The 20,997-nt window shown below is 59.6% G+C and overlaps 1 protein-coding gene and 1 long non-coding RNA gene across 2 annotated transcripts in view; both read left to right on the forward strand.

The window, feature by feature from the left end:
* LOC115304168 (receptor-type tyrosine-protein phosphatase N2-like) overlaps positions 1-16,146 on the forward strand; it is a 333,289-nt gene extending 317,143 nt beyond the window's left edge. The window contains exons 10-12 of the mRNA XM_029954228.1: positions 6,400-6,486; positions 15,674-15,753; positions 16,070-16,146. Of these exons, the coding sequence (XP_029810088.1) occupies positions 6,400-6,486; positions 15,674-15,753; positions 16,070-16,146 (244 nt within the window). The remainder of the gene's footprint in view (positions 1-6,399; positions 6,487-15,673; positions 15,754-16,069) is intronic.
* LOC115276794 lies at positions 12,420-13,080 on the forward strand. Its single transcript, XR_003902091.1, has 2 exons — positions 12,420-12,823; positions 12,960-13,080. It is a non-coding gene; the product is annotated as an uncharacterized LOC115276794 (long non-coding RNA).
* Positions 16,147-20,997: the final 4,851 nt, after the last annotated feature.

Here is a 20,997-nt window from a genome sequence, read left to right on the forward strand (position 1 = left end):
AAGTCCTGAGAAGTCACGGGCACAGCCATGCCCCGCGGGCAAGGACGCGGCCGTCTCCCGGACTTCCCTGTCCCAGCGCTCTCTGAGCAGTAACTGTTAGGTTTGGGGATTTGCTGATGACATGACCTTGGGCATGAATTTAATCTTTCTAGTCCCAGTTTCTACTCATTAATTTTTTTTTTCTTTTTTGAGAGAGAGAAAGAGACCGTGCGAGCAAGGAAGGGGACAGAGAGAGAGAGGAGGGAGAGAATCCCAAGCAGGCTCCATGCTGTCAGTGCAGAGCCGGGACTTGGGGCCCCAACTGCTGAGCGGTGAGGCCAGGACATAAGCTGAATCCAAGAGTCGGAGGCTTGACTGACTGAGCCCCCGGCCCCTCCACTCCTTGGCAGTGAGGCTCAGACGGTACCTTCCTCGTGGGTTTGTTAGAGCACCAGCAACACCGCCCTGGGCGGAGTCCCAGCCCCGTGGCGAGCCTTCCGCTCCTCCCGACGGTTCTGACCCCGAAGTTATTTTCACTGTTCTTTTTTTAGGATGGCTCTCCACAGCGCCCTTTCCAGGGAACACATTCAGGCCTTCTCATCTTCCAGCCGCCCCCTCATTCCCCTGATGACTTCAGGGAAGTCCACGGTGCCGGCGTGGCATTGCAAGGCCATCATGGAAAGGGGGGATCCGGTCGCTTCTCTCATGGGTTCCCAGCACGAGAATGGAGTGAGTGCCTCAGAGGCAGGCAGGGGGGACCCGAGTCGTGGGCACTGCTCGGGCCTCGGGTTTGCGGCATTGGGTGTCCAGGTGATCGGGGTGACAGCTGTCACAGGCACACAGATGAAACTGCACGTGCCATATCCGTCCACTGGGTTTTGAGATGAACTAAGGAGCTTCAGAGCACGGAGTGACAGATGATGGCCATGTCTTTTAACAATGAAACAGAAATAACTGCGTGCTCAGTCAGCACCGTTGTATTGGTCTCACTATTGACCGGACCCTCTATTGTCAGAAGCCCCTGGCGAGGCGGGAGGGGCTGTGGCGCTCATCACACAGTCCGCGCATCTTCACGCGGTCTGCGCAAGCGCAGGGCTCACTTGCAGAGGCAAGCGGGTGCAGAATCATATTCTGGGCTGGCACATTTCATCATTATCTTCAAGGCTGTTTTAAATGATCTTGTTATGGATAAAAGTGTGAATTTTGGTTGGTTTATGTTCAGCACGGGCAGTGGGCTTCGGAAGTACAGAAGAGATGTGGCTGGTGCCTCACTGAGCCCGCAGTCGGTAGAGGGCGATCAAATTAACACATGTGAAGTCACTAAGAGAACTTCCATAGTAAGTGATGAGCTGGGTGCTTCTGAATCAAAGCAGAGCAAGTTTCAGGAAGAGGAGGGGCTTCACAGGCCCGCTGGTCAGCACTGGTGGGGCCTTGCTGGCGGCCAGGATCAGGATGGCTTGTGGGTATGGGGTCTACGAGGGGCTGGACCCACTGGGGCAGGGGGTCCTGGCAGGAAGGGGAGTCGCCGGCAGGCAGGTGGCCCGGGTGGTGTCCATCCAGGAGTGCGTGTGATCACCACAACCCTCCCTGGTCTCAGGGCCCTCGCTCCTCCTGGGGGGCAAGTGAGCATGTGTGTGCTCAGGCCTGCTCCACTGTCTTGTGCACAGGTCCCCATGCAGGTTCCTCCTGATGTATCTACAGGTGTGTGCACACCCGGCGAGTCCTGTGTGTGTGTGTGTGTGTGTGTGTGGGCTCGCAGGGGTGTGTGTGCAGGTGTGTGTGCGTGCAGCCCAGGGGAGTTCTTACTGACTCATCAGACTCCTCCTCTCCCTGAGGAGTCCACTGTGTGTGTGTGTGTGTGTGTGCAGGTGTGTGTGTGCGTGCAGCCAAGGGATTCCTTACTGTCTCATCAGACTCCTCCTCTCCGTAGGGAGTCTGGTGTGTGTGTGTGTGTGCGTGCAGGTGTGTGCATGCAGGTATGCATGCACAGGTATGTGCCTGTGTGTACATGCAGGGGTGTGGGTGCAGGTGTGTGTGCAGGCACGTGCATGCAGTTGTGTGCATATGCAGGGGTGTGGGCGAGTGTGCGTGTGCAGCCCAGGGGAGTCCTTACTGTCTCATCAGACTCCTCCTCTTCCTGAAGAGTCCATTGTGTGTGTGTACATGCAGATGTGTGTGTATGCATGCACAGATGTGTGTGAGTGCAGGTGTGTCCATGCAGGTGTGTGTATGTGCAAGTGTGTGCAGGCAGCCCAGGGAAGTCCTACTATCTAATACTTCTCCTCTCCCTGGGGAGTCCATTGTGTGTATGTGTGTACATGCAGATGTGTGTGTGTACATGTTATGAGTGCAGGTTGTGTGTGCGCAGGTGTGGCTGCAGATGTGCATGTGCAGGTGTGTGTGCAAGTGTATGTGTATACAAGTAGGTGTGTGCAAGTGTGTGAGCAGGTGTGTGAACACAAGTGTGAGTGCGACTGTGTGTGTTCAGGTGTGTACAGGTATGAGTGTGCAGGTGTATGTGTGTATAGGTTTGTAAGTGCAGGTATATGAGTGCAGGTGTGTGAATGCAGGTTTGCGTGTATAGGTGTGTGCTCAGGTGTTTGTGTACAGGTGTGAGTGCATGTGTATATGTGCAGGTGTGTTTGCAGGTGTGTGGTGCAGGTGTTTCTAGGTGTGTTTGCAGGTATGTGCGTACAGCTGTGAGTGCAGGTGTGTGTTTGCAGGTGTGTATGTGTAGATGTGTGAATGCACATGTGTGAGTGCAGGTGTATGCAGGTATGTGCATGCAGGTGTGTGCATGTAGGTGTGTGTGCGCAGGTGTGAGTGCACGTGTGTTACACATGTGTGCATACAGGTGTGTGTACAGGTATGTGAGTGCAGGTGTGTGCATGCAGGTGTGTGTGTACAGGTGTATGCTCAAGGTGTGTATGTGCAGGTGTGACAGGTGTGAGTGCACATGTGTGTGCACGTGTGTGCACAGGTGTGAATGCAGGTGTGTACAGGTGTGTGCAGGTGTGTATGTGTATCGGTGTGCAGATGTGTGTGCAGGTATGTGAGTGCAGGTGTGTGTGTGTACAGGTATGTGAGTTAAGGTGTGTGTCTACAGCTGTCAGTGCAGGTGTATGTGTGTGCAGGTGTGTATATAGGGGTGTGTGTATAGGTGTTGCACGGGTGTGTGTGCAGGTATGTGAGTGCAGGTGTGTGTACAGGTGTGTGAGTGCTGGTGTGTGCGTGCAGGTGCGTATGTGCAGGTGTGTGCAGGTGTGACAGGTGTGAGTGCCCGTGTGTGTGCAAGTGTGTGCTGGTGTGTGTGTGCAGGTGTGAGTGCAGGTGTGTGTGTGTGCAGGCATGTGCGCAGGTGTGTATGTGTGGGTGTGTGAATGCACGTGTGTGAGTGCAGGTGTATGTGCAGGTATGTGAGTTCAGGTGTGTGTGTACAGGTGTTAGTGCAGGTGTGTGTGCAGGTGTGTACATACAGGTGTTTGCTCAAGGTGTGTATGTGCAGGTGTGACAGGTGTGAGTGCACGTGTGCATGCAGGTGTGTGCGTGCAGCCCAGGGGAGTCCTTACTGTCTCCTCGGATGCCTCCTCTCCCGGGCCCCGTGGAGCTCCATCCCTGGCCTGTCCTCACCGCAGGGCCAGGACTGACTGGTCCTCAGTGGTGCTTGGGCACCTTTGCAGCCAAAGCGTGTCCTGAGAGGTCACAAGAAGAGCCATCAGCTGGGCTGCCAGCCCTACACGGGGCATGAAGGAGCAGGACAAGTGAGCTGGGCGGGGCCCCGGGGGCATGTCAGACTGAGCTTCGTTTTCCTACCTCCGCACCTAGTGACGTCACCTCATGGCCCATTTCCGACTGTCACTCAACTCGGCCGTGCGCCTGCCGCTGCCCCTTGAAGTGAAGCAGCTCATTGGCCACATATGTGTGTTCCTGTCCTCCGTTCAGACTCTCCGAGCTCTAAGGGTGGGAGCCCGAGACCCGAGCTTCTGACCGTCCCTCCGAGCACACCGGCGGTCTGCTCACCGGAGGCACAGGGAGCCAGCTGTGGGAAGGGATCTCGCTGCGGAAGCCGTCCCGAGGGTCTGTGGGGGGCGTCCGGGGTGGTGGTGGGGAGTGAAGGAGTGGAGTGTGGCCAGTCAGCAGCAGCCAGTGTGCACACGGGTCCCTGAGGTCACCACCCAAGTACCTTTCTAGGGTCTCAGCCCAGCGCTCCGGGGCGTGTTCTGGCAGCTTCTGCAGGTGTTTCTCAGCTGGGAGCCCGTGTGCATAAGGGGCGGCCCCTTCTGGCTGTTTATTCAGGTGTGTCTCCTTGTCCCCAGGCGGACCCTGTCCCCTCTCCAGGAGAAAAGCAACCCAGCAGCTCCGGGCTTCTTCTCTGGGGACACAGTGTCTGCTGGGTTACATCTGCAGGTTCTGGTCCACCTTCCGGAATTCTAGTGTCACAACTGGGCTTTTTGACAAGTAGGAGACTTTCTCAGTCCACGGTTTCCCCTGACGCATGCTGCCACTCGCCCTCCATGCAGGTGGAGCGACACTAGCTCTGGTCCCCGGCTGTGGCTTCCTCTCCTGCCGGCACTGGTGACCTGAGCACCCCCTCATTCATCTCTGCCATGTGACACAGAGGAGCAGCTCAGGCCGTCTTCTTGGGGACGGGGGTCACCAAAGCAGCATTTTTCAGGACTTCCCTCGACACTGCCTTTTGGACACTGGCCTCCCCAGGGCCCTTTGCAGGCTGGAGGGTGTTTCCAGGCCAGGCACAGTCTGGACACAGAACGTGTCCCTTCTTGGGGCACAGGCAGTGGAATGGGCAGGAAAGGAAGACAGAGGTCCTGTTGTCGGTTATTTTTTATTGTAAAATGGTACAGAAAACCACCTTAAGAAGCTGCTGACCAAGAACAGGCGACAGCTACCCTGGAGACACGGGTGGAGACAGGTGTGCTGGTGTGGGTCCAGGGAGGAGCCCAGATCGGTTTCCACATGGAGCCACCCTGGAAGCGTGTCAGGGAGGCTGCCGGCTGGCTGTCGGTGATCTGGGGCCTCAGGCTGGAAAGCGGTGCAAGTTTTAAGAGGCTTGGTTCACACAGTAATTCTGCAGGCTCGGCGGGTGGGGCGCTTCTAACGTACATGGTAACAATGTTAAAAGTCAGAGTTTCTGACATCTTCCTGTGTATTCACTCGTCTGTGCCGTTAACACATCTGTCACACCTGCTGTGTCCGTGTGGGGGGGGGCCTGGTGTGGGGACCGAGGCCCCCACTCAGTGAGACCCTGGCTGCCAGGGCCGCCCTGGAACCCACAGAGGGGCCTGTGTTTCAGTCTGGCTCGTGGTGTGGGTGAGGGGACAGGAGCCAAGGCCTTGCCTGGCCACACGCATCGGGCTGGCAGCCGGGGCAGCGAGGGGCAGCGGGTGCCGGCGGTGGGCTCAGTGGTCAGCCCGCTTGGGGGGCCGGGCCCCAGGAGGCGGAGCACCAGCCCCCCATGATGTGAGGCCCGGTCCTGGGTGGAGTCTGGCCTGGGGGACGTGGCTTCCGTGGTCACGGTGGCCTCTCTTGACCTCCCAGCGGATACTCATGGCTGCGCACCCTGTGCTGGGTGTGGACGGGCCTGGTCCCTGGGCGCCCTGAGGAGCCGCGGCCGTGGGGCTGTGCCTCTAGGCCCTGCTCATGCTGCCGGGTTTGCCGAGGGGCGAGCGGCCCGCTGGGCTCAAACCCGTCGCCGCACAGCCGTCTTACAGGCGTGTTCTCGGAAATGCTGCGAATAGGATTTCGCAGGCAAGGTGTGAGTCACGAAATCGTGTGCTGGGATTCAGGACGTGTCACTGGAACTCTGGGCTCCGCGGTGGCTGTGGAGCCGGCCCTCCTGCGGGCCCAGGGCGCGGCGTCCGGAGCAGATGTGCGCCTTCCGGGAGTCCCCGCAGGCGCCTGCCGGCCTCTCCCTCTGAGCGAGGCCCACTCCACGCCTGTCATCAGCACACCACTCGTCGTAGAAACAAGTCTATTTAAAAATGTGTGTTTCCTTGGTACGTTTGATGCCCATCCTGAAATTTGATTTTCAGCCTCTGCCGCCCCTCTGCCGCCCCTCTGCCCTCGCCCAGCCGCCCCTCTGCCGCCCCTCTGCCGCCCCTCTGCCCTCGCCCAGCCGCCCCTCCACTGTCCCTATCATATTTTTTATGAAGGCTGACATGAGCTGTCATCGCGTCACGGGCCCATTACGCTCCTAACAATTCCATCTGCACTGTGTTGTCGGTCTCATCGCTGGGAGATTCGGGTGGCTCGTCACGCCTGAAGACACGCCTGGCCCCCGCTGTCCTGAGCGCCTGGGCGCTGTGTGGCAGGGACACCGCAGGGACGCGCGGGGGCGCGGGGGCGCGCGGCTCAAGTGTCGATGAGGCCCATTTTGTAACGTGCCCCCGCTCTCCTCCACAGCCCCCTGAGCCCAGAAGAGGGGAAGGCGCTGATGGAGGCCGTGGCGCGGGTCCTCGAGGTGCCGATGAGCGTCTTCACAGACATCGCGTGAGTGCCGGGCGCGGGGCCCTGGGGATCTCTTCTCTGCTCACACCAGGTTCCGTTTCATAAACTGGTTTGCAAGGAGAGAAGCGGGTGCCTGGGGTTCTCGGTAATTATGTCAGAGAGAAGCAGCTCAGGAAAGAAATGGAAGGGAGATTCCAGGTGGGTTTGGTACGTTATTTAAGTGCAGAAGGAACTGGAGTGCAATTGTAAAACTTATACTCTCCTGGAAAGGCAGGGCCCCGGGGCCATGGTTCTCAGCCCTGCTGCACCTAGAATCGCCTGAGAGGCTCTGGAACCTTCTGGGGCCTGGCCCTAGGCTATGGCACGTGTCCATGAAAGGTCAGCATTTATTGAGTACCTACTGTGTACAGACCTGCTGTGTACTCGCTGCACCAAGGGGAAGAGTTGTCTAGCCTGTGTGGCTGTCAGCGGACCGGCCAGGGACCGGGGTGCCGGCGGCGTCCGTGGTGTGGGGCGGCCGTGTCCAGGGTCCCAGAGGACCGCACAGAACGGGGCGTGGGTTCCTCGACATGGAACAGATGGAGTAAGTGAGAGCAGGCGCTTCCCGGCCGGGGGTCCGGGCTGGAGCTCGGTTGGGAAGGCAGATCAGGACGCAGCAGTGTGTGTGCCGTGAGCCGCCAAGGCCTGGAGTGACGGGCTCCGCTGAGCCGTGCCTTGATGCGGGCGCCGTCAGTCCTGGAAATGCGACTCCTCGGACTGGCCTCCAGTCTCGCTGCTCCGCGGGGGTTCCAAGATCCTCACCTGCTGCTGGAATTCATTCTGAAGTTCATCACCCTTGCTGTGAGTAGGGAGGAGCCAGAAGCTGGGAGGAGGGGCCAAGGCCAAGGCCTGGTCTTGACAGTCAGCCGAGATTCACTTCACTGGGCTCCTTGCAGCCCAGTCTCTCAGCTCACGAGGGCTCTCGTACTGTGTCCGCACCAGTGAACGTGACCGTCCGCAAGATGCAATGTTTCGACCAGGGTCTCCGAGTGCCGGGCCACAGGGGGAGTGGAGAGCATGACGTGTCAGCAGAAACAGATGTAGAACAGAGCTGGGGAGGGCCCGGCGCCCTGGTTCCCGTGGGAACAAAGGTCCTGAGGCTGCGAGGTCTGGAGAGGAGGTGCCGGCCGGGATGGAGAAGCCGCCTACAAGCCGGGGGCTGTGTCCCAGGTGGGCAGCCCAGGCCCTGGCGAGGAGGGCAGCTGGACTCCCCTGTGCCGGGCACCGCCGGAGAGCCGTCGTCAGGAGAGTGTGTCTCCAGCTGTGTCCACAGTGGATGACAAGGGACATGAAAGGAGGCCCACGTGACTTGGGGCCACCGAGGTTCCGAGGTGAGGGACGGCAGTTTGAGCCCCACCCGGGTGGATTTTGAGCCGCGGAGAGAAAATCATGAATGTGAGCCGGAGCTTTGAGACCAGAGGTCACTGGGTCTGCTGAAAGCCGGCCCTCTGGGGACAGCCTTATCCCCGCCTGGCGCCTCCCGGGCCCTTTGGAATGGTCCTTTGTCAGAGCACATCGGGTCCCACGGAGGCTCCCATGCAGGTCCGTGCAGGCATGCGCGCACTGCCCATCTGTATGCAGCCCTGCAGGAGGGGTGAGGCTGTCCGCTGGGGAGCCCAGGGAGGCAGGCACCAGCTCGTGGCCCCCCGCGTGGTCTCCACAGGCTGCAGTTAAACGGGATCACACACAGAGACAGCCAGTCCTGGCCCGGAGGCGCTGGCTGCCCCCTTCAAGGGGGCAGAGGGAGATTCCCCGAGCACGCTGGCCTGTCCCTGCCCGCACCCTGCCCGTGCCTGGCCACTTTCCATCTTCTCCACCAGACCCCAAGGTCGCTGACACACATCCACATGAGGCACCCGGCCGGGGACTGCACGGCTGGACACGTGTCCCATTACAGGGGCGCCTGGTGGCTCATTCGGGTGAGTGTCCCGCTCTCGATGTCTGCTCAGGTCACCATGTCACGGCTCGTGGGTTCAAGCCCTGCGTCAGGCTCTGCGCTGAGCACAGAGGCTGCTGGGGATTCTCTCTCTGCCCCTCCCCTGCGTGCGCACACACACTCTCTCTCAAATTAAATAAACTTTATTAAAAAATAAATTAATTAAAAAAATAAAATAAATTTGAACACCCCACAGCAGAATGGGGGATTAGACGGTCAGGCTGGCGTCCACACGGCCTCAGCAGCGGCGCCGTCCCTCCCCCACCCTGCGGCCCACGTCTGGTCTTCACTTACCGTGTGTGTGCACAGGTGCATGCTGTGCCCGCGGTGGGCGCCGTGCCTCCCGAGCGGTGCGGACGTGACCTCGCACGGCGGAGGCCTCGTGAGGGGCTGCCCCGGGGCGGAGGCTGTTCTTGCTCCAGGAGGGGAGGAGGGGCCGCCACGCAAGCTGGCGCTCGTAGAGACCGTCATCCACGTTTTCCTGGAAGTGCCGGTTAGACTTAATATGTTTTCTTAATGGTTATGTAGCTGCCAAATAAATTCCATTATTTCTTATTACATCATTAGAGACCATTAAAACCGCATTAGCATGCTGATGTGATTACCCGGCGAACCACCCGCCTCAGTCAGGACACTGTAATCCAGGCACGCTGTCCACGCGGGCTGACGGACCCGCCACACAGAGGAGACCCTGAGGTCGGCGGGGGGCTGCTGTGGGCGCGCCCCCACAGGGCCCCTCCTGGGCCTCCAGATGGCCCCGAGAACCCGCACCGGCCGAGGGCACTGCGGGAGGACGGCCTATTTCTGCGATCAATCTTCCCGTGTTCTCCTGACGCAAGACGCAGTTCAGTTCCCATCTGTGGGATTTACTGAACTGATGAAAGCACGGTGCTCTTGTTTTCCGAGGCAGCTCCTGGAGGTGTGGCGGCGGGAACTCCCTGCCCTGACACTCTTCACTGGGGTCTCCTTGCACGGGGCTGGGGGGATGCCCAGCAGGTCGGTCCTGTGAGTCCCGGTGATGCCAAGCCCCACTGGAGACTGCTTTTGTTTCTAAATGTTTGTCACAAATAGTTATTTATTTGTTTGTTAAATTCATGAATCCTCACGCACTGTGGGAGTCTGGCTGCCATGGAAGACAGGTCTCCGGAGGTGGGCTCGGGCCGTGCTCTCCCAGGTCCGATGGGCCTGGCCGGCCGTGCGGGTACCTCTGTGGGCATGGTGCAAGCTTCTTGTGACCAAACACATCACCTTCCAGTTGCGACTGGAAAACAGTAGTTCTCGCAATTAAGAACTAAGCAAAAGTCCAAGGGCAAAACATAAATATGGATTAATCTGCTTTCTTGCGCATACTCCATGGGCAGAAATAGTGCGAGGTAAGGCATTCCTAGTGACAGAGAGGAATTCCCAAACTGCACACGATCACACAGTGATTGCAGATAGGAGACAATCAGTGCAGTAAGGCAATCGCTCAGCCCTTTAAGAAGATGAAGCGTCATCAGCATTGTTTCGGTGGAGGCCTGCGTTATGTTATCGCGCAGTAACTCGGTAAGCGTGCGTTTCCTCAAACAGGAGCTGGTCCTCTCAGGCCGTCCTCCTTTGTGAGCCCTCAAGTTAGCTGGTCTGGAAAGCTGTGGATTAATGTTGGGAGGAAGGAACATGCACTTGTGCAGAAGGCACGGTCACGGAAAGTGTGCTTTGGCGCTGTAAGTGTGCATTACTCTGCTGTTTCATGGAGCTCTGGGATTCCGTGATCCGGCGTGGACGGGATGGGGTGCGCACGGGGCACTGGGATTCCGTGATCCGGCGTGGACGGGATGGGGCACGCAAGGGGCGCTGGGATTCCGTGATCCGGCGTGGACGGGATGGGGCGCGCACGGGGCTTCTGTGGCAGCCAGACATGCTCTCGGTTTCCGCTGGTTTTCTGTTGATGGCTTGGAGTAACCCCTGTCCGGCTGTGGAGTTAGGGGCAGCTGACGAAAAAGACGAGGAAGAAACCGATGAGCCCCGGGGTCAGTAGCAGTGCGAGGGGAAGAGTGGGGCGCCGAGGTTCCGGGCCTGGTAGCCAGGAGCGGACGCTGGGGAAGGCCGCGTTCGGAAGGCAGCGTTCCGGAGCGTCCGTGAGCCACGGGGAGAATCCAGGAGTCTCTTTCCCGGTGGCATCAGCACTAAAACTGGACCATTTGGGACTAATCCTTAAAACTCCGTGTGGTTTACTTGATTCATCTATAAAATGAGGGCCTTGCCAGGTGAGTTGCTTTGGGTCTAAATGATGCCATTATGTTAGCCCTGCACTTGCACACTGGCCTCCAGGGGTGCTTTCGAGGCCGTGGTGCCGGGGGGCCTCCCCAGCACCTCGGCCTGAGGGCTCAGCAGGGGGTCGGTGTAAGAAGCCCCTCAGGACCACGTAGAAGTGCAAAGAAACCTTGCTCTCATGTGGCCTCAAGTTAGGCTCAGACACAGCAAGTCTCCCAAGTGATTCTGATTTTGTTCAGTAACGTTAGGACATTTATACAGTTGTTTTTTTAAAAATTAATAATAAGTAAGGCACAGGATGAGCAATTCAGCAAATGTATAACCTATAGATAGGAAAAGTAATGTAGAAAGATCCTTAAGTAATCCACAGAGAGGATTTTGAGAAAATGTCTTAATGTTTGCGGTAACATAGGCTCTTTCTCTCTCTCTCTCTCTTTATATATAAAGTCCACCAGTCCATCCGTCACCCGTCATCCATTCTCCATCCTCCCTCGCCCCCATCCTGTCTCTCCATGTTTCGGGTTTTACCCCAAATCCATGATCAAACAGACAAAGCACAGGTCAGTGCATTAAGCCAAGGCAGAGCATGCGCGTAAAAAAACATTTTAATTAGATATTCTATCAGATGTATTTTTTTTAATTTCTAAAAACTTTCAGGAGATGCACCCATTGGAAAGAGCAGCATTTACTTTTATCTTAGCTGTAAAGCTTCACCATTGACTTTACAACTACCTGTTGCTGCCACGTAGGCTTTGGACCCTCTTCTTATCCCCAGAAGTGGAGGGGATCTAGCCCCTGAGGTTAATCTCTAAGTACAGAGTTAAGGGCTGGTGGCCAGTGTTAATCAGGAAAACTGTAGTCCTGTCTGATGTCGTTACAGCCTGATACAAACAATCCCGTGTCATGTATAACCTGCCTTCACAGAGGAGAAGCCGCACCCACGTTAGGGAAGCGAAGTGGAGCCCCATCGGCGGGAATTCTTGTGTTCCACGTTTTGGACACAGTGTTAACTAACAAGAAAAATAAGGTCGCATCAGGGAATTGCTTGCCTTCCTCATCCTCACCTGAAATATCAGTCTGAGCACAGGCTGAAGAGTCCAATGTCTTATAAGTCGCAGGTGAAAATCATAGATGCTTCACTTGGCGACTCGTGGTTGCTAAGAAGATTCCTGTGTCAGTATCTTGGTATTATGAAGGCAGAGCATTAGATTCTGTAAAAGGTCTTCAGTGGTAAAAGTAGGAGAAAAAGGGATTTCTGAAGAGTCCTCGTTTAAAGAAATGACCATGTAGGCAGAACTCCCACTCCTAACACTCTGATTAATGGGGGTTTTGTTTCATTAGCCTTAAGTGATAGGACAGGAAATTCTGAAAAACAGTAAGATGTCAGCATTAAAATGCTAGAAGCGACTTCTGTTCCTTTGTAGCATGTTAAGTGACCGTGTAAACGGAAGTTACGTGTTACACAATTATAAACGTATAAACACGTCACCTGTGCCGAGGCCATGGCCTCCGGGAAATGTCGAGAACGCTGTTTACCGTTCAGGACTGCGGGGGGCCGCCAGGCTGAGCAGCAGCGTGGCCGCACTTCCCCTGGGCGCATGCGCCGTCTGCGTACACGGCTCGGAGGGGGTTCTAACTCGGTGAGTGCTGCCAGGTGTCAGGGAGTGACCGTTTGCTGTTCTTTCCAGCCGGACGCCTAACGGTAATGTGCGGTCTTGTTCTCCAGATGCGGCTCCAGGAGGGGCCACGGAGCCTCGTGCCAGACCACGCGCCCCGGGGCCCCCTGGGCCGAGCCTGCGGAGCCCCTCTCTCCCTTGAGTGGGAAGGGCTGGCGTCCGCGGGCTCCACCTGCTGGCGCTTCTTCCACCGTAAATAGGTGTCCCCTCTCACTGTCGGGGAATCTGACTTTGGGGAAGTCCACGGTCCCGCAGGAAGTGGACTCACAGGACGTGTGCCGTCCGCGCAGAGCAGGGAGTACCGTGTGCGCCCCGTCCGCCCGTAGCGGCCCGGCGTCGCTCGGCCGTGAGCTCGCCATCCGGGAGCCGTGGGGCCAGCAGAGAAGTGGCTGATCTTGCCCCTCGGACCCGCCATGTCGTTCCAGACAGCGGACGACTGCCTGGGTCAGGGGGCAGCACGGTGTGCGGAAGTGCGGTGAGCCCCCAAGGCCTGCGAGTGCGGAGCTCCCGGAAGAGGCCGGAGGAGCAGGGGCCCCTCTGGACGGGAGGGGGCAGTGAAGGGGGAGGTCCTGTGCCGCCCGGCCACCCAGACACCCTCCCCTGATATGCAGGTGAAAGGGTGTCCTATGCTGATGTCACACAGCAAGGAAGGACAGGCACACGACCGTCACAAGCCCCTTGAACTCTGTGATATTAAATTGTGAAATGTGATAAACACAACGTGGTCATTAATGTGTGTGAATGTGCTTAACATGGACACTAGGAGACCCAGCAGATCCTTTCTCTGGTTCCATATTTGCAAACGTATTTGTAACCCCAAACCACAGCCGTGGTCGCTTGAAGGCATGCTGCCCCGGGATGGAAGTGGTGAGGGTCTCACCGGCCCATCCCAGCTGAGGCTGGTGCAGCTCATGTGGCACGCACGTGTCCTCCTCACTGTCCAGCACTACGTTCCCCACGTGCTGGTGCTTCCGCCGGCGATTTCGGTGTTTGGAACAGCCACCAGGAGTGGTGCGTCTTGTTCTTACGTGTAAGAGGACCGGCCGAGCCTTGGAGAGCGTGCGGGGTAGAGCCCTGTGGTTCGGGCAGGGATGACCGCGCAGACGGTGATTCAGCGTTAAGAAAGCAACAAGTGTGTCAACACGGAAAGCACACACGAGGCAAGGCGTCCCTGGCCGGCTGGGTCACGGTGACCGGAGCCCGGGCGGAGCCCAGCTGGTGCGTCCCAGGAGCCGTGGCTAAGTGTTCATTAAATCCACGCTTGCCTGACCTTCTGAGGCACAGCTCCGCAAGTCCAGGAATGTGCTGGCGTGCGTTCCCAGCAGTTATTGGTTGGATCTGAATGAGAATCTGAAAGTCAAAGAACAGAATTAGTTTCTCTGTTTTGTAGTGAAACGTAGGTCTCCCTCATAACTTCGTGTTCATCTTTCTTTGCGTCTGTTTCAGTGATTTCTTTCTGATCTAAACACTAATTTTTTTGTATCAATAGAGTTGGAATATTTTGTTCTGGGTAAGAAAGTCTCACTATTTATCAATAAGTGACTTTCCAAAAAAAATAAAAGGCCTGTCTTCTCCCTGCCTGGTCCATTGACCAGGACCTGCTCTCAGTGTGCAAGACAGCTGCACTCAGTGTCCTGACTCGGTCCCCGCTGTGAATCTGTCATCCACCAGGTGTGAGAAGCCCTGGCAGGGACGCCCCCATGCCCTCCAAGAGCCAGACACTGGGAACCCACAAGTGTCCTCGATGGCCCTGCACCTGCTGGCAGATCACGGAGAGGGTCTGTGATGGGTCACAGTGTAGATGGGGGTTGAGACCAAGAGGGATTCTAAGAGGGGGTGGAGGCCAAGCTCACTGCATCGGGAGGTGGTGGAGGCCAAGCTCACTGCGCTGGGAGGGGGTGAGGCCCAAGCTCACTGCGCTGGGAGGGGGTGAGGCCGGAGCTCACTGCGCTGGGAGGGGGTGAGGCCGGAGCTCACTGCGCTGGGAGGGGGTGAGGCCGGAGCTCACTGCGCTGGGAGGGGGTGAGGCCGGAGCTCACTGCGCTGGGAGGGGGTGAGGCTGGAGCTCACTGCGCTGGGAGGCAGACACAGCGGCAGAGCAGGTGTGGCTCTAGGGCCACCACTTCCGGTGGGGCTGGACAAGGAGGATCTGGCTGGCGGCTCAGGCCCAGGCCTGGAGGGCCAGCTCAGGCCTTAGGCTGTGTGCATGGGGAGAGCAGGTCTGGAGGGAGGGAGACACGTGCTTCCTGGGGAGGGTCCGTGTCGGGGTCAGGACATAGCCCATGACTCGGGTCACGGCTCTAACCACTGGAACGGGAACCAAGCAGAGAGGATGAACAAGGTAGCGTTTTCAGGGAGTTTCAGCAGAGTTTTGTGACCATGTAGATGTTTCTTGTACAAAGGAATTGAAGAGAAAGTCCACAGGCTGGGCCACCTGCCAGGAGGCGGCTGCTGCACACCTGTGTCTGTGCTGGGGGGAGCGGAGCGCCTGCCCACCTGCCTCCTCGCAGCCTGCACGGCACCCTCCTCTCTCTGTGGGGCCAGCTCTGCACCGTGAACCCTCACTTGCAGGATGGATAAGAAGTGGGGGGTGCTCTTTACCAGGGGGTCCAGACAACTGGGGCCAGAGGCCTGTGGAGCCAGGACACAGGTGCTGGTCCCGGGGACCCAACCCTCCTCCCCCCTGTTCCTCCTCCCTTCTTTATCCCCCTCTCTCCCCCTCCTCCCTCTCCCTCCCCTCCTTTCCCCTCACCCCTCCTCCCCTCCGTCCTCCTCCCTCCCCTTCAGATGAATAAAATTATTTAAAAAGTGATTTATTTTTCAAACTGATGTTCAGCATAGTATTTAAAAAGCTTTGAAGATTTTAATCATTCCTGTCTGGCAATTCCCTGCTAGTTATTTTTATACTAAATAGTTCTTAATGACTTTGATAAGTTTTTTAAACGGTTCCTGTCAAGAGAAATTTAAAAATACCAGTGTCTTTCCTTTCTGCTTTTGATTCCTACCACTCCTGTGGGAGCCAAATACTGAAATCTGTTTCCATAACACTTTTTCTTCTCCCCTTGCAACGTCTGCTTGTTCTCGTTGGTTGGTTGGGGTAGATTTGAATTTTTTATAAGAGCAAAGCCTGTCAACAGAATCCCTGGAACGTGGGGACAGAGAGGCACAGAGTCGAGAACCCCGGAGCCCGGCGAGGTCACGCGTGGACCAGCCGTGGCCTCGAAGCCTGTGTGTCGTCAGCGTGTGCGCGTTTCCGCGTGGCCGTCGGAGAAGCGGCCCGCGGTGGGGAGGCGGTCCTGAGCTCCTTGTCGATGGTCTCTTCCAGTGTCCTGGGCCCAGCGGTGACCTTCAGAGTGAGCGCCAGCGCCCCGAACGTGACGACGGGAGGTGTCGCGCAGGCAGCAGGTAAGGCTGTTTCGACACAACGCACGCGGACGCACAGGGCCGGCGCCGGCGGAGGACGCCCGCGTCTCCCCAGCAGCCCGCTGTTCCACGGGAGGCGTGGGCACGCTGCGGCGGCCCGGGCTGCGGTGCAGGGCGTCTGGGGCACAGAGCCCGCTGCCCAGGGGAGCAGGGGCCGGGCGTGGGCGGAGCCGACGCCACGTTGCCCTGCGGTCTGCCACGCTGTCCCAGGTGAGAGGCGCACACTGGCGGTGTGTCTGGCCGTCCTGGGGTGTCCCGGGGGCGTGAATAGAAACAGCCTCATTCTCGTTGCTTCTAGCAAAAGCTGGAGACCTAGCGAGTGGCCTCGGCGTGTGGCGGCCGCCCTGGAACGGGCGTCAGCAGCGCTCCGCCTGACGGGGTCAGCTGCCGGTCTCGTCCGGTTCCTCGGCTGCTGAATTTTACTTGTAGGATATCCTGGTGCCGTTAGTAAGTCTTTTTGTGAAAGCGTCCAGTGACTTCTGGTGAAAAGTTGTGCCCCGGAAGCCCGGCCAGTTTCAACTGTGTGGCGAGCCCAGCGCCCCGGCCTTCCCTTCGGCTCCCGTGTCGCTGGGGGTCTCGGCAGGCAGCAATGCCATTCCCGGGGGAGCGGCCTGATGCGGCCCCAGGGAAAGACGCCGGCGACTTCAGTCCACAGGCCCTGAAAGGGCGCGGGGTTCCGTGTCAAGGGCCGTGACCCTGGTGGCCGCAGGCCCCTCCTCTTCTCTGGCATCCGCCCCAGCTTCTCCGAGCAGAGGTTGTCGGACAAAGTTCGGACCCCGTCAGTGACGGGTTCTTTACGCAGAAGCAGTAACAGTTTTCCCACAGGTGGCCGCTCTCCCCGAGCTGGGAGCAGTGCTGTCCCATCAGGTTTGCTGGGAGCCAGGACGCAGGAACCGGTGGAACAAAACGGAGTGTTTTCACCGTTCACGGTCATGGCGGCACCCTCACTGACAGTGGCCTCCATTCCTCTCATCGCCTTCTGGGGAAACGGGGCTGATTACAATCCAGTTCCTTGGTCGTGTTCCAGGGGTTCATGTGTGCGGGGGCGGCGGAACCGCACACCAGGGGTCTCTGAGGGCCGTGGCGACAACTTGCTGAGTCCGCGAACCTGCTAAGTGTGTTTACGGGAGTGCCGGCGCGTGCGAGCCGCGTGTGTCTGTGGCAGACGTGCAAGAGGATGCCGCGGGCACCTCTAAGGAGTTAGTTCTTGCACGTTGTCTGGGGTTTTGTCCTGGTATGATGCACGGCGCTGCACAGGAGAGCACGAGACGCGGCGGCGCCCCGGCGGTCGTGGCCCCGAGCTCCCGCCCCCGAGTGAGCTCTCCGAGCGCCAGACTCACCACTCACGTGTTGACAAGGAAATGACGTTTTTATGGGTTTGTGTTTTAAAAGACGACGGGGAGCCCTCGCTGCCAGCGACTGAGCGGCCATCACCGACCCGGGTCGGTGGGGGGCGCCTCAGCACCCCGCGCTCCGGGGCCTGAGCCGGGTCGCCGCCGCAAACCCAGCGACGTTGGCGTGCAGCCCCCTGAGGGCGAGGGGACACGGCGCTGCAGGTGTCCCTGGTTAGTTATTGTTAGTGAAGGGGACACACCCCTGTTGGGGGAAGGGAAAGCAAATTTATTTTGCTAATTTTGTACAAAGTTATACCAAACTCAGAGGACAGGCATGTAGTTCCTACAACAAGCGTCAGTGCTCTGAGTCCTGACTGATGAGCACAGCAGGTGTCCGGCCTCCAGATGCTGTTCCCGGCACTGTAGGACTCTTGCCGGGATTTCTGGCCCGTTCATGAACCCGTGTGAGCGTGAGAGGGCGCGGGAGTGTGCGGGGGAGCGAACGGTGACGGGACGCGGGGGGAGTGCGCTGGGAGGTGACGCGGGTCCGCGTGGGAGCGGCTGGCGCTGGTGTGTCCATGGCGCGCTGTGACCCAGGCGCAGAGCTCCCTGACTCCGCAGCTGCGCCCCCGCGGGGAGTCCGTCGTTACCGCTGGTCTGTCTGGACACGTCACCTGATCAGCAGAGACGTCCTTTCGTGCCCTTCATGTCCTTTGTTCTTGCGTGGCGTGTTTCTAATCAGTGTTGCATTTCTCCGTTGGAGAAGAGATGGTTACGTGACCTTTGCCTCTTGCTCCGCGGCACCGAACACCACATGACCCCTGGGCTCCCGTCACCTGCTGCCAGGGGTCACCTCGCGGGCTGTCCCGGCGGCAGGCCCTGGATTGTCGGTGCTGGGCTTCCGCTTGCTGGCATTTCTTTCTTTTTTTTATGTTTTTTATTTATTTTTGAGAGAGAGAGAGACAGTGCAAGCAGGAGAGGGTCAGAGAGAGAGGGAGACACAGAATCTGAAGCAGCTCCAGGCTCCGAGCTGTCAGCACAGAGCCCGACGTGGGGCTCGAGTCCACGAACCGTGAGATCATGAGCCGAGCCGAAGCCGGACCCTCAGCTGACTGAGCCCCCCAGGCGCCCCTCACTTGCTGGCATTTCGATTCACCCACTGACCGTGTGGCTGGTGGGCGGCTATCCCTGGCGGGTGTCTGCCTGGGACCTGGAGACACCCGGCTGCTTGCAGGAGGGGGGGCTGCAGGGCGGCGGGGGCGCAGGGGGGCTGCTCGCATTAGCAGGAAGGATGGCGCGGCCCCCGAGCAAGCGCCTGACGGCTGCAGCTTCCGGAAGGTTCGGACGGCTGATAGGAAGGGAAGGGCGCTGGCCCCATCATTCCGTTCTGAACGGCCAGGTCATTGCCTCTGGCGTCCTGACAAGCGTCTGCCGCGCGGAGGGCAGTGCGGTCCGCACGCGGAGCTGTGCTAGTCGGCCCAGCTGGAGAAGCCTCCGAGCCGTGTCGCGCAATTAGCCGCAGTGGAGGCCGGGCTTCACCCTGAGCGTAAGCGAGTCGGCGCTGCGCAGGGGCTCTGCGGGCCCTGATCCGCAGGGTCACCTGGTAGAAATGCGTGAACGGTGCTCGGGGGGCGGGGGCGAGACTCAGTGCTGTAAACCCGCTTATTCGACATTCACCACTAGACAAGAGCCAGCGCCTTACCAGCACCGCTCGCGGGAGGCACAGGTTCTCCCTTGCAGGGGGTGAGTGGGTGCCGCCCCGCTCCCCCCAGGAGGCCTTTGCTCTCCTCTGACTCCTGAGAGCACCGGTCACTGTGCCGTCAGGGTCCCCGGTCGTCCTGGTCCTGCCGTTCGCCGGGCTTGCCCAGGCTCCCCGCCTCCCGCTGGGCACGGACGGGACCTGGCGCCCACCGCCTCACCAGCTGCTGCTTCTGGAAGGGCCCGGACCACACCGGCCAGGTGAGCCTCTCTGCTCTGACAGCCTGTGGAGCCTCCCCTGGGTGGCTCCGCGGTCTGTGTGCCTTCCTACCTGCCCTCAGCGTGGGGGGGACACGGGGGCGGAGGGGGCGGAGCCCAGTCCAGGCCTGGGGCCCACGGTGGGGCTCCCCGGCTCTTGTGTGCACGGTCACCTGCAGGACGCCGGGGCACAGCGCTGGCTCGGTGGGGCCTGTGACGGCCAAATGAGGCGCTGCTGCCTTGTGAAGGCTGACGGGGCCCAGGTGCTCAGCGCTGCACGCGGTTTGCAGACTGAATGGACTTGGCGGTGGGCAGGAGACGGAGATCGGGGGAGGGGAGGGGGAGGCTGGTCCAAGCGCCTGGTGGCCGGAGTCCCATGTCGGGCAAGGCGACCCTGGAAATGATGCCCAGACGTGGGCAGGTGGACCTTCGCACGGGGTCCGGGCAGGACCCGGGCACAGCTCGCACGCTGCCTCCGCTGCTCCGTGCCCGCCGCCCCAGCGGTTCGGTGCGGGCACGTGGGGTGCTCCCCGTGTGCAGGGATGTGAGCAGTGGGGGAGGGACTCCGAAGACCACCGCACCGTCCCTGCGCTGTGGCGCTGAGCGTGAGTGCCAGAGCCCAGTCCTCCCGGGCCCGTTTCCAGGACCGCGCACGGTCTACCGTGGACGCGGCTCCCACGTTGCGCCGGCATCTGAGCACCGGACCGTCGGCGGTCGTGTCCAACACGAGGAGCACGGCCTGCACATGAGCGAGGGGGCCGGGGAGGTGCTGGGGGCCCCTCGCCGAGGGCACCTCGCGGCCAGGGCTCACAGACACGCGCCCCGCGTGGGCGAGCCAGCACCACCCTCCGGCAGTTTCCGTCTGCCGCAGCGCTGCCCGCAGGCCTGGCACAGCCACTGGCTCGAAGGGAGAGCACGGTGTCTGTTGGAGGCCCCCGTCCTGGGAGCCCTTCACAAACCGCGGTCCCTGTGGCACCTGGACGGACTCCGGTCCGGGGCGGGCTCGGCGCTCCTGCAGGGCTCTCTCGTGGCCGCTCCCTGGGCTCGGACAGCCCATTGCACCTGTCCCTCAGGGACCCGCGGGGGGCAGGCTGGGAGGGCGTCTTCCCGCGGGCAGCCGTCCCCAGCAGCCATGGCCGCGCCCGGGACTTGGGCCGGGAGGCGCCCCCGTGCCAGGCTCTGGGAGGCTCTCTGAGGCCCGTGCTTGAGGAGCCTTGCACGTCGGCCAAGCCCGCGGGAGCCCAGCCCGCTGTCAGATGGGGCTGGGACACAGCCGGGTGCAGGGCAGGCCGGTCCCGGAAAGCGGGCTGTGCCTGTGGCTCCACGCTCACTGGTCCTGTCTCTCACGGAGCGCGTTCGAGGGGCGAAGCTCCCGTGATTTTCGTATTCTGGAGGAGTGTGGAGGGACGGCGGCGTGCTCCTTCTCCAGGGTAATTTCTTGTCTAAATATGCAATTTATCATCGTTTAATAGAAGTCAGATTTCTTTTATCTGTAATTAAATCTGGAATGTGTTATTTTTTGAAGGCCCTTGTGGATTTTTGACTTTATTCTAAATGAACCAGTAACAGAGTTCCAGCATCAGTTTGATGAAAGGTCCCCTTCGTGTGCACTGCCGTGGAAACATGAGGGCTCGCTTGACGTGGCCCATGGGCCCGCCGGCCCCCGGCACAGCCCGGTCTGACCCGTGTCCCCGCCGGCCCCACGGCTGCCCACCTCTGTGCCTCCTCCGTGCTTGCCCGAGGTGTGCGCTCACTGGAGGGAGGCCTGTGTGCTGAGGGCTGGTCTGTGTCATCCCCGTAGACCCTCCAGGGTGGCCTCCATCCAAAATAGACCCCCGGGGTGGCCCCCATCCGCGTCGGCCCCTGGTCGACCCCCCGGGGTGGCCCCCGTCCGCGTCGGCCCCTGGTCGACCCCCCAAGGTGGCCCCCGTCCGCG

This window comes from Suricata suricatta, chromosome 2, assembly GCF_006229205.1.
Source record: "Suricata suricatta isolate VVHF042 chromosome 2, meerkat_22Aug2017_6uvM2_HiC, whole genome shotgun sequence".
Classification (NCBI taxonomy): domain Eukaryota; kingdom Metazoa; phylum Chordata; class Mammalia; order Carnivora; family Herpestidae; genus Suricata; species Suricata suricatta.